We start from the raw sequence: 12408 nt of genomic DNA, 5'->3' as shown, positions 1-12408 counted from the left end.
GCTGTGTCTTTAAAAGGCTGCAGCCCCCCCCAGCCCGGCCCTCCCCTGCCCAGCCCTCTCGGCCCAAGGAGCGACTGATGCGGGGAGGAGGCGCCTGGCGCTAACAAAAGTCTGCGGCGCTGGAGCGGGCGGCGCAGGGTGGCGAGCACGGCCCGGCCCGGCGCGGGGCCGAGGAACAAGTGGCTGCTGCGCCCTCCCGGCGCGGGCGGGGAAGGGGAGCCCGGCAGCGCCGGCGGGACCCGAGGAGCAGCGGCCCCGCCCCAGCGGGCTGCGGAAGGCGCATCAGTCGCTGCCGGCGGGCGGAGGAGGAGGCGGCTGCGCGCTGGGATTGCTGCTGACCCGTGTGTGGATTATAAGTGGAGCTGCTGGCCAGTCGTGGTGCCCGCAGCGGGGGGGTGAGGGCACCGGGGGCTTTCCCCTCACTTTCTCTCCCCCCCCCTTTTTGGGGTGGCTGCGTGGGGCGGGGCTGGCTCCCCCTGAAGGACCCGAGTGCCTGTAGCATGTAAAAGCCGAACCTCCGGACCAGCGGGGTCCCCGCCCCAGTCGCCTCCTTTCTGTGCCGGGGAGCCATGGTGTGTGCGGGCAGCCGGAGAGCATGAAGCCTGCAGGATGGGCGCGAACAATGGCAAACAGTACGGCAGTGAGGGTGAGTGAGCCCAGCCCAGCTAGTCGCCGGGCGCCTTGGGCGGGACCCCGCTCCCCTCGCCTTCCCTCCTCGGGCTGGGGCGGGCGGGGACGTCCAGCCGGCTGCGGAGTCGGCTTTGTGTGTGTCCCGAGCCCGAGAGTGGGAAAAGTTCCCTTCCCAGGCAGTAGGGAGAGCGGGGGAGGGGGCTGGCCAGTTGCGGGATGGGTTTGGCTCGCTTCCCTTTGTAGCCCAACTTTTGAAGCTTGTTTGCAGTTGGGGAGGGCAGAAAGAGGGGGAGCTTTCCGGCCACCATATGGGTGGCATGGGAAATATCAAGGATGTTCAAACCAATATTTCCTATACATTCGTGTAAAGCAGCTGGACCTTAGTTGGGAGCTAGAAACCCCAGCTCTAAAACACACACCCCTCCTCTCCTCTCCAGCCTCACTGCGCTTCCTTTTAGCCTCAGCTACTTTTTAAGCCCACTCCTGTACCGACACCAATTGGTCACTCTGCAAATCTGGTTACTCTTACATAGCTCCCATCGCTCTTGAGTGCTGCCTGTATGCGCTTTACATGCAGTAACCCTTTCCCACCTGGGTGGCTCTGCCTCACTGAGCTGCTGCTACATGGTTTTGAAGTGTCTACAGCAAAGTTTTCCCTGGTGTGTCAACTGACCCGTCTCTCTCCCTGACAGCTCCTTATACGTGTCTGTTCTCTCTGCAGACTGTGTTGGCTAAGCAATGATAATTAGTCTGTTATCTTCATGTCATCGAAGTTATTGGCAGGGAACATTTATATTTCCAAGATTTTTGGCAAATGGAAAGCTTCTGAAAGAAGCTGCCAGAGCTGGTAAAAGAGTAAAAGCACTTTTTGTTTTTTGTAGTAAAAGAAATTGGTTTCCCCCTTTTAGGAGTGAGCACAACTGCAGCAAGTTAACTGAATAAATTATGCTGCAATACCCTATTTTTAGGGGTGCTAACTCCAACATAGTCTGCCATTATAAAGACTGCATTTTAAAATAACAGCATTTTCTGCACAGGGAGCGGCAAGGCAGGGTCTGAGTTACTAGTCACTGATGAAGCATATACACATGGATAGCTGAAGTAGTTGGGTGTGCTTGTTACTTAACATAGCTTTTGTTGCTGTAACTCCTGCTCCCTTTATTGCTTTATCAGCCTGTAACCACCAGTAGAGTCTGTATTTTTAGTCATGTCAATAACTTTTTCCAAGGGTCATTCTGTCTGCCCGCTGCTGGATCCCAATAAGGGCTGAGTGAAATCAAACACCTGGTTAGCCTTTCCAATTTGTTTACATGATCTCGGTCCTAGTTTTTAACAATGTGTTGTGAGCACCTTCAGGTAGGTGCTGAGCATCTTGATGCCCATTGACCTCAGTGGGAGTTAAGAGCACTTAGCACTTCTGCTCATCTAGGGCCTGATCCAGGGAAGAGTAAATAATGGGGAGTGATATTTAACCATTTTAAATGGCTAAGTCCTTTCCAGTTTTCATGTTCAGCCATTGGACCGGTTTCTGTTCTGTGTAAACTACATCAGTGAGGCTTAAAATATGAGACAATTAAAATTATTCTGCTGTGATAGGTTCTGCATCAGCCCCTCCCCCACTGTATTATTTCTAATGCTTTGCAACTTGTTCTTGTATCCTATAAATCTTGTAGTATGCAGTGTGGTATATGACTGCTTCCTGTCTGAACAGCAACATTTTTCAACCCCAGGGAGAAAGAGAAAGAGACAGAGTTAATGTTCTCCAGCTGTTATCCATAAATGCTACCTCTGCAATTTCACTTCAGTGAAATTTTACTGTGTTTGGTTTTAGATACACAGGATCTAATTCATCCTTATAGAAACCTATTGGTTTCAGTGGTTTGCACCAGCAATGAATTTGGTCTGCACTGAAGCATTGTAGGAGACTGCTGGAAAGGTCAGCTGGTAATAAGGAACCAATAGGAAGGTTTGAAAGTTTTTTGTTGTTGTTCTGACTGCAAAAGAGGTGCTCTATTTTTATTTTTATTCCTAAACATTTAATGATCATCTGTACAATTTACCCTCATGGTACCCAGGACAATATAAGATCACTGGGTCTGTTTGTACCGAGGCCTATGATCTGTTACATTCTTTGAGACTCCAGTAGGCAAGTGCCAAAGAATACGCGTCACTCACATCCAAAATATGCATGAAGATAGTGACAAAGGAAAAACACCATTTTTTATACAGACCTTGAAATTCCTTTCATTTACTGCCAAATGAGCTCCCCCTTCAAAAGAGCCCATGAAATCAGAAATTTTGCCAGCCAGAGATCTGATTTAGTCTGGTACGAGTGTTCACATCAATTCTTACTATGAGAACTTATTCTAGAAATGGACCAAGCATGTCTTGAAATCTGCACCTCAGAGTGTTTTGTAGGGGAGGAATTAGCATTCTAATCCCTGCGTCTAAACTCACCACTCCACATTACATCCAAAATTGGAATGGGTTCGTACTTTAGTTCTGGTTTGTCAGCTAAAACCTTGGTTACAAAGGGATACTATGTTGGGGGGGGGGGGGGAAATATGCTCTCCATCCCTCAACCTTCTCACAAATCCTTAGAGCCCTAATTGCAGTTCTGTCTTTGGTGAATAGGGGTGGGGGACCCTGCACTGGGATGGTCAGCCCCCTTCTGTGCAGTAGAGCTTTTTGGAGAATGAACTCCTTTAACAACATGCAGGGGGATTATGGGGTTGATGCAGTTAGCAGCGAGGGGGTACAGGGATTTAATGACTCTTTTTTTGGGGGGGGGTGCAGATATCCATAATGGAGGGGGAAGGGTGCATGAGAGATCTCATATGACATTGTCCTAATTTCCTTTGTTGCCTTCATGTCCTCAGGCTAGATCTTCCCTTATTATAGTTTTTTTTTTTTTTTCTTATAGGTAGGTTGTGTAGAGTAGTATAGGTAGCTTATCATACATGGTCTGCCTTTGTCTCAGGAACCTTCAGCCCCTCCTGGGGATTTTGCTGAGCCCCCTGAGTTCCTTAAGAGTCTCAAGAGATGATACCAGATCATATTGGAGACTGATGCCCATACCCAGTGCCTTCTATATTGGCAGCAGATACACTTGGTAACCCAAGTGTGCAGTTTGCCACAACTTCATTCCCTGCACTAGAAGGGAGAGATGTTTGAGGATACAACCTCCTCTGTCTTCTCAACACATACAGCCTGATACTCTGATGCACTTATTGAGTGTACTGAGACCAGCCTTAATTACGAGGTTCTTTGTCATGGGACTTAAGATATTTTTCTGTTCCAGTCTCAGCTCCACTTCTTCTCATAGACCCAAGACTGGAATTTTCTTAGGCTTATGCTGGGTCAGAATCTCTTACCTCGTGCCACTGGTCCTGGTAAATCAAAAGCGGTACCAAACTGGCAACTGCCTATTCAGCCCTCAATAGCCTTAACAACACGGAAGCACCCAGCTCTGTCTCTACTCCTCATTTGACATAGTTACCCTAGCCACCAACTCGGCATCTATTCTCTGATGCCGATGCCTCGGTCTCAGTTCTACAAGTCCACGCAGGTAACAGATAGGAAACATGTCCTCACAGGAGGGATGTAAGCAAAAGGAAAGTGGAAGCACCATCTCTCTGTTCCTTAATGCTCCTAGCTCAATGAGGGCCCCAGGTACTAGCCAATGGCACCACTGTGGTCTCTTCTGTACCCTTACAAAGGGAGACATCTCTGCGCTGACGTAGGCTCCTCGCTATTTAAGATCTCAGTAATGCCTTCACTTTTCTCCATGCTGGCGTGTGTGTGGGGCACAAATGAGGCTACTAATCACCCCAAGCACATGCTTCTATGCTGCTTGATTCTGTGCTTGTACTGACTTTTCCAGTCTCAGTCTGGAACTGCCTTCAACCCCTTAGGAGATGAACCTGGTTCCCCAACTTGACCTCAAGACCCCGGTCATCTTTCGTCCCTTCAGATCCAGACATCATAAAAGGATATCGTGCAGGGCCCTCTCAAGCTTCTGAAGTAGCACTACATACAGGACTCCATGAAACCCTTGCTGGAGGCTGTGAGACTAACTCTCTGCTTGATTTTGACACTGACTCTGATTCTATTGCAGACACCTCCCCACCCAGTACCAAGGCAACCTTCCTTTCCAGCAGTGATAACAGCCCCAGCCCAGGCCTTTAAGATCTGTGGGAGAATCTGCCTATATCTGAGAAATGGGATGAGATTCATTCAGAGGAATCTTAAAAATCTCCTTTGTAGGAACATAAGATGGCACCTTAGCAAAGGATCACATTGGTGCTTCATTTGTTTCCCTTCATGACTAACACAGACAGTTTCAGGAACTAGTGGGGAGAAAGGGAAATACATTACAGTTGCAAACTGTAGTGTATGGCAGCAGAGACATCTATTGAACATAATAAAATGCAAACCCTGGAGAAGCTGGTCCTACCCATCAGCTCTGGCCTTCTCAAGCTGGCCAAGGCTGGCTGTCTCCCTCTTCATTCTCATTCCCCTCCTGTATATAAGAGTGGTAAGATGTATCCTGTATTAGCTGAAGGACACCTCTCTGACCAGCTCCATAGGTGAAATGGACAACACAGAAGAGAGTAAGGGGCACAGTGAGTTACCTTGTTGGCCCTTCTGACAGGATGGCATAAGCTGGATGCTTTTGACAGGATGTTTTACTCATCCAGCTAACTGTCATACCGTGTCCCATTAATTATGCCCTGTGGGACGCCCTGAACCCCACTGGGGTTTCTGTGCTTGGAGAACAGAAGGAAGCAGCCAGGACCCTGGTCATTGGGAGTCATGTACTTGCTGGGCAATTTCCAAGAGCAACATATGATGCCTTGGTTCCCTTAGTGTACATTTGCAAAAGAGTACTTCGAGTTTGGTGCATGTTTTCAACAGTCACTACTCCTTGGATTTAGCACTGTGCTCCAGTGGTATGTTTCAGAGAGCTGTCCTACTGCCTGTATTAAGCTAAACTCCTTGTCCAGTTATCCTGGTGGAGCACTGCTTGTTGATCTCTCTCTCTCTCAAGTGAGGGTACACAGACCTTTGAAAAGTTACTTAACAGTAACTGTTGTTCAAGAATTGCCTCTGCATTCACACTACTTGCCACCCCCTCCCACTGTGGAATCTTAATTAACATCAGGACTCTGTGGTTAGAAGGAACTGGGGCTAGGGCAAAGACATCTGCCTCTTGTGAGACTATTTGTGCTTCCCCAATGGACACTGCCTTTAACACAGATTGAATCTTTGTTTGAGACTCTTCTCAAACATGTTCAGTATTCAGAACCTCTTATCTATGACTTGCTTTTTGAAAAATTTAAATCCAAAATTTGAGCTGTTGCTTGGGTTTGACTGGTCACCCTAAATCACAGAGTACTTTGTGTTTTCGGAGTGAGGCTCAGATGCTTAGTTACTAACGGTTGATGTTTGAAGGATGTAAGTAGCCATGCTGAAGTTAGTGGGTCTGCTTGCATGCTTAGAATTGAGCCTAAACATAAGAATTTTCAGAATCGGGATCTGAATGGGGATAACTTTTGAGACACCGCACATCTTTGCAGAAAGTAAATTCACTTTCTGCTAATATTCTGGCATAAAAGTTTAAAACTTGTGCTTTGTGAGCATTCCTGAAAATAGTTGGTCACATGCATTTTTCTGGCAAGTAAACTTGCATACACAGCTGAAGTGTTTTCATTTTAAATTTTCTGATTCTTACACAATATTTTTCTGCAGGATTCACCTACCTCTCAAAATGATGAAACATTCCAAAGTCCTCTGGGAAATGTGCAGGTCATACTAGATGGCTTTGCTGCAATGGGATTCCCTAACTGTGGTGGGGCCATAGACGGAACGCATATCTCTATTTTGGGACCGGACCACCAGGGCAACCAGTACATAAACCGCAAGGGATACTTTTCAATGGTGCTGCAAGCACTGGTGGATCACAAGGGACGTTTCACCAACATCAACATGGGATGGTCAGGAAAGGTTCATGACGCTCGCATCTTCAGGAACTCTGGTCTGTTTAAACGGCTGCGGGAAGGGATTTACTTCCCAGAACAGAAAATAACTGTTGGGGATGTTGAAATGCCTATAGTTGTCCTTGGGGACCTAGCCTACCCCTTAATGCCCTGGCTCATGAAGCCATGCACAGGCACCCTGGATAGTAGTAAGGAGCTGTTCAACTATAGGCTGAGCAAGTGCAGAATGATGGTAGAATGTGCATTTGGACGTTAAAGGGTCGCTGGTGCAGTTTACTGACTTGCTCAGACCTCAGCGAAACCAGTATTCCCATTGTTATTGCTGCTTGCTGTGTGCTCCACAGTCTCTGTGAGAGTAAGGGGGAGACGTTTATGGTGGGGTGGGAGGTTGATGCAAATCGTCTGGCTGCTGAATATGCGCAGCCAGACACCAGGGCGGTTAGAAGAGCACAGCAGGAAGTACTGCGCATCAGAGAAGCTTTGAAAACCGGTTTCATGACTGACCAGGGTACTGTGTGACACTTCTGTTTTGTTTCTCCTTGATGAAAACCCGCCCCCTTGGTTGCCTCTAAATTCCCTGTAAGCCACCCACCCTCCCCCCTTCGATCACAGCTTGCTTGCAAAGGAAACCGTCACTATCGTTTAAAAAACATGTATTCTTTATTAATAGATACCCCATCCGGGCTACCTTGTGAGTTATGGGAGGAGGGTAGGAGGGAAGGAAAAGGCCACTTTAAAACTTATTGAATGACAGCCTTCTGTTGCTTGAGCTGTCCACTGGGGTGAAGTGGTTGGGTACCCGGAGCCTCCTCCCCACCCCCGTGTTCTTGGGCGTCTGGGTGAGGTGGCTATGGAACTTGGAGAGGAGGGAGGGCAGTTAAGCAGGGGCTGCAGCGACAGTCTGTGATCCTGCTGCCGTTCATAAACTTCCACCAGACGCCGGAGCATGTCCGTTTGATCCCGCAGTAGCCCCAGCATTGCCTCATGCCTCCTCTGATCTTCCTGCCGCCACCTCTCCTCACGTTCATCGGCCACTGTCCTGTAGTCTGCTACTGTGTCCCTCCACACATTGTGCTGAGCTCTGTCAGTGCTGGACGACTGCATGAGCTCAGAGAACATTTCATCGTGCATTCGTTTTTTTCCGCTGCCTTATCTGAGAGAGCCTTTGGGACGGAGGAGGGAGGCTTGAAACATTTGCAGCTGCTGGAGGAAAAAAGGGAGTGAAGTATTTAAAAAGATACATTTTACAGAACAATGGCTATACACTTTCATGGTGAACAACACTATTCACATTACATAGCACATGTGATTTTGGTACAAGGTCGCATTTTGCATCTTATATTGAGTGCCTGCGGCTTTGGTGTTCGAGATCACACATGTGGTGCCGGTCAACAGAATTTGGGTTGCAGGCGGCCATGGTAAGCCATGGTCTTTCGGCTTCTTCAACCTTCATAACAGCAGCGCTCTCCTTTCCCATACTAAGCAAAGCCTGTTGAGTTGGCCTTTTAGTGCTGCGGTTTTCCTGTTAACGTGCAGCAGCAGAAACCAAACTAACTCCCTCCCCCGATCCAATTATCTGGGATGATCGCTTTACCCCTCCCCCCACCGCCTGGCTGGTATCAGGGAAGATCCCCGCTAGCCAAATGTGAATAGCTCAGCGCCAATGCGCGCCCCCCCCCCCGCGCGTGGCTAACTGTGGGGAGGATTTCTTTTCAGCCACAGGCAAAGAGCCCAATAGGAACGGCCACCTCAGTGTGTCCCCTTAATAGGGGAGTTTAATTTCAACCAGGTTACCATGAGCGATATCATTCTCCTGAGGGTAACAGAGAGAGAGAGAGAGAGAGAGAGAGCACTGATGTTGCTTGCATGCCAGCAAACAGCGGGACCATATGCTGCCAGGCTTTGTCATGCAATGATACCAGATTACTTGCTACTAGCATGGCGTGGTAAAGTGTCCTACCGTGGAGGACGGAATAAGGCTGCTCTGCCCAGAAACCTTCTGCAAAGGCTTTTAGAGTACCTCCAGGAGAGCTTCATGTAGGTGTCCCTGGAGGATTTCAACTCCATCCCCAGACACGTTAACAGACTTTTCCAGTAGCAGTACTGGCCATGAATGCATCCCAAGTCCTCAGGGCTACTTAATCATTAAATGCATGCTTTTATAACCTATGTTATATTTAAAAAGGTACACTCACCAGAGGTCCGTTCTCTGGCTTCGTTGGGTTGGGAGGGTATTTCAGTCAGGGTGATAAAAAGATCCTGGCTGTCAGGGAGAGCTGTGTGCTGTCCCCAAGCTCATCTTCCTCCTCCTCCTCCTCATCTTCCCCATCTGCAAAATCATCAGGCATGGCGGAGAGTACCCCATCATTGGAGTCCATGGACAGGGGTGGGGCAGTGGTGGCGGCCCCCCCTAGAATTGCGTGCAGCTCAGCATAGAAGCGGCATGTCTGGGGCTCTGTTCTGGAGCGTCCGTTTGATTCTTTGGTTTTCTGGTACGCTTGTCTGAGCTCCTTAAGTTCCATGTAGCGTTGTGTTGTGTCCCTGATTTAGCCTCTGTCCCTCATGGCCTCTGAGATTTTTTTTGAAATATTTGGCATTTCATCTTTTGGAACGTAGTTCTGATAGCACAGATTCCTCTCCCCATACAGCGATCAGATCCAGTACCTCCTGTTAGCTCCATGCTGGAGCTCTTTTTCGTTTCTGGGACTGCATGGTCACCTGTGCTGATGAACTCTGCATGGTCACCTGTGCTGATGAGCGCACCTGGCCAAACAGGAAATGAGATTCAAAAGTTCCCAGGGCTTTTCTTATACACCTGGCCAGTGCATCCCAGTTCAGAGTGCTGTCTGGAGTGGTCACAATGGTGCACTGTGGGATAGCTCCCGGAGGCCAATACCTTTAGAATTGCATTCACGCTAACCCTAATTTGAAATGGTGATGTCGATTTCAGCGCTAATCCCCTTGGGGAGGAGTACAGAAATCGGTTTTAAGAGCCCTTTATGTCAAAAAAATGGCTTCGTTGTGTGGATGGGTGCAGGGTTAATTTGGATTTAACGCTGCTAAATCCAACATAAACTCAAGTGGAGACCAGGCCTTAGGTTCTGATCCTATTGCTAGGTGCACAGAAGTCCATTAGCTTACAAATTGTATACTGAATATTGCATTGACTGCCATGGTTTTCACTCTGGTCCCAGTTTTGTCCTAGTACAAGTCTTCTGGATCAGGGTCTGGACATGCATTATTGGTGTAGCAACCTGCATACAGAAACGTATAGTTCAGTGGCACTTCTGAATTGCAGAGTAGAGTCATGTTTAGATTAACACAGACATTACATTCGTGCTGCAGTACAGTAAATGGTAATCCTATACCTAACCTGAGCTATATATTCCAGGGAATTAATGGCTTGGAGTACTAGTAAATCCTCCTAAAAATGTTTCTTGGAGGAAAGAAAGAGGAAACAGGAAGTTCTCTCTCGTGCTTGTGTTTGAATCAGGAAATTCCTGTCTACAGCTACATAAATTTGTCTCAATGTCTTAAATCATGTGAAGTGTCTCTCTCTCTCTCTCTGGGGCTTATGGACAAGTGATTCACACTGGGAGATTTTTGTTTTTTGAAGAATTGTGTATTTATGAGCACATCTCTGGGCTCTGAAGTTCAAGGTTTATTAGACCACCGCCAAATGATTAAATGGATTTATTTTGTCAGAAGGAGACAATGTTATATTGCTTTGCTCCATAAATTTATTTCTCTGATGCAGTAGAAGTGAGTTTGCCCTGAAAATTGGAGCTTGCATTTAGCTGCTTACAGTTGAGTGTAGTCCCCATAATAAATTTCTTGGGTCAGATTTTGGCCCTAGCTATGTCCCCCATCACAGTGGTCTGGCCTCACCAAGAGGCTGTGCACACTCCCCTGAATACTCCCAGAACCTGGGCAATATAGGGCTGAATTTGCAGTCCCTTCATAAGGTTGTGCTGGAGAAAGAGTGGCTAGAGTGCTTTGCCTTCTCACTATTCTGGACTGGGGTGTAGATACTCAGGTAATCATGATATTGTTACACCGTGATCTGTCCACATGTATATTGCTTGGATTGCAAACTACATAAGGACCATAATAAAGAGGTAGCATCAATGTATCAAGCTGGAGGGAATGTGTTGTAATGAACTGCCATGTTAGATCCCATTTTAAATATCTGTCAGTGATCTGGAAGAGGAATTAAATGGCATGTTGATGGCAGCTGGTCATGCTATGTAAGGTGGAGTTGTGAACATCAGTGCAAACAACAACTAATGTAAAACATGGGCAGAACATCACAGTGATGATTAACTAGAAAAAATGCAAGCTGTCATCTCTGATGGAGAGAGTAGAAATGCTTTGTATGGGCTTAATTACCCCCCCACCCCCAACCTGTCCTGAAAGCGGTTATACAGAATGAAAATTTGGAGTAAAAGATAGCAAAGTACAGCCCCATCACAATGCAAAACCATGTATTAAAAAACAGGAGATGACATTTGGGGCTGTGCTTGGAGAGGTAGGTATCTTATGACAAAGCATGGCGTTGATATGGTTTTGATGGGACTTCATATGGAACACTGAAAGAATCTAACTAGCACAGTATCAAAAGATGACAGCTTAGAGGGAGTCTGTAGATGAGCAGAAGGGATTAATTTGATTGTGTGTTAAAACTTCAATAAATGACTCAAAGGATATGAGTATACAAATGTTTTAAGAGTGTAAACACTAGGGATTGTGGAACTACTCATGATCGTATGACTTCTGTATGAGTTGAATGAATGAAACTAAGAAAGCGTGCATGTAGAAACTTATTTATTTATATTGTTTAGGAATGCCAGTCATAGACCAGGAGCCCCTTGTGCTTTGTAATGAACAAACTTGAGACAGTCTCTGGCCCGAATTGCTTATAATCAAAGTATAAAATAGACAGGCATGCTGAATGACAAGGAGATAGATTCTACTACCTAATAGATCGTCTTCAGCTCTAATTTTCATAAATTTTGTCTAGTATATTAAACTGTATTTGAGGGAGCTTTTTTCAGTGTCAAAATGTCATTACTTTTTTTATCAAGTTGATGAAGATCAGTACTAGGTTCTGAAATGTGAAATATAATTAAATTGTGGAAATTATTGTTCTACTGAAGATCATGTCTCTTTTTGAATTTCCAGCTCTTGGAATTTAGAGGGATGGGTATAAATGCCTGAAAACGGGGAGCTTGCATTTAAAATGTTGCTCAGTTACAATCCATAGTGGTGCTAGGCTCTCAGGCAATCAGAAGTCTTCTGCTTTCCTGGTGTCCCATGTTGCTTCTTTCCTATGAATTTCAGTAGCAATAAATGAGAAGTCTCTGGACATTTGTATGTAGTATGCCATGGGATTGTATAGATTGCTACAGTGGCCATTATATGAACTTCTTCCTGTTCCCACTAAACAACTCTCATTCAGTGTCTCTTCACATGTCGTTGGACAGTTTAGACAGATACAGACAGTAAAACATCACTAGCACACTTCCCAACTATGCCTGGCCATACCTTGGTGCATGGTTGAAAGTCAAAAACCTGAGGTATGGTAGTGATGTCACTTTGTTCTGAAGTGACTAGGGCTTACCCTTACTGGGGCTTATATAATTTCAGCACTTGACTTTGTAAAAACGGTTTGTATCCCATGAAGCTAGATACAGATGTTTGAGTTCTTTTTTTTTTTTTTTTACACACAAAAACTGCCTATCCCTTGAAACCTTAGTTTCTCCTTGTTTAGGTGCAATAT

General features: G+C 46.4%; 1 protein-coding gene across 1 annotated transcript in view; it reads left to right on the top strand.

The window, feature by feature from the left end:
- Nucleotides 1–279: 279 nt before the first annotated feature.
- FBXL7 (F-box and leucine rich repeat protein 7) overlaps nucleotides 280–12408 on the top strand; it is a 321349-nt gene continuing 309220 nt past the window's right edge. Inside the window, exon 1 of the mRNA XM_074945013.1 lies at nucleotides 280–646. Coding sequence (XP_074801114.1) covers nucleotides 610–646 — 37 coding nt within the window. The 5' untranslated portion in view covers nucleotides 280–609. The remainder of the gene's footprint in view (nucleotides 647–12408) is intronic.

This window comes from Natator depressus, chromosome 2 (assembly GCF_965152275.1).
Source record: "Natator depressus isolate rNatDep1 chromosome 2, rNatDep2.hap1, whole genome shotgun sequence".
Classification (NCBI taxonomy): Eukaryota; Metazoa; Chordata; order Testudines; family Cheloniidae; genus Natator; species Natator depressus.
Note: the sequence above shows the minus strand (reverse complement) of the source record. Positions and strands in the feature narration are given on the sequence as shown.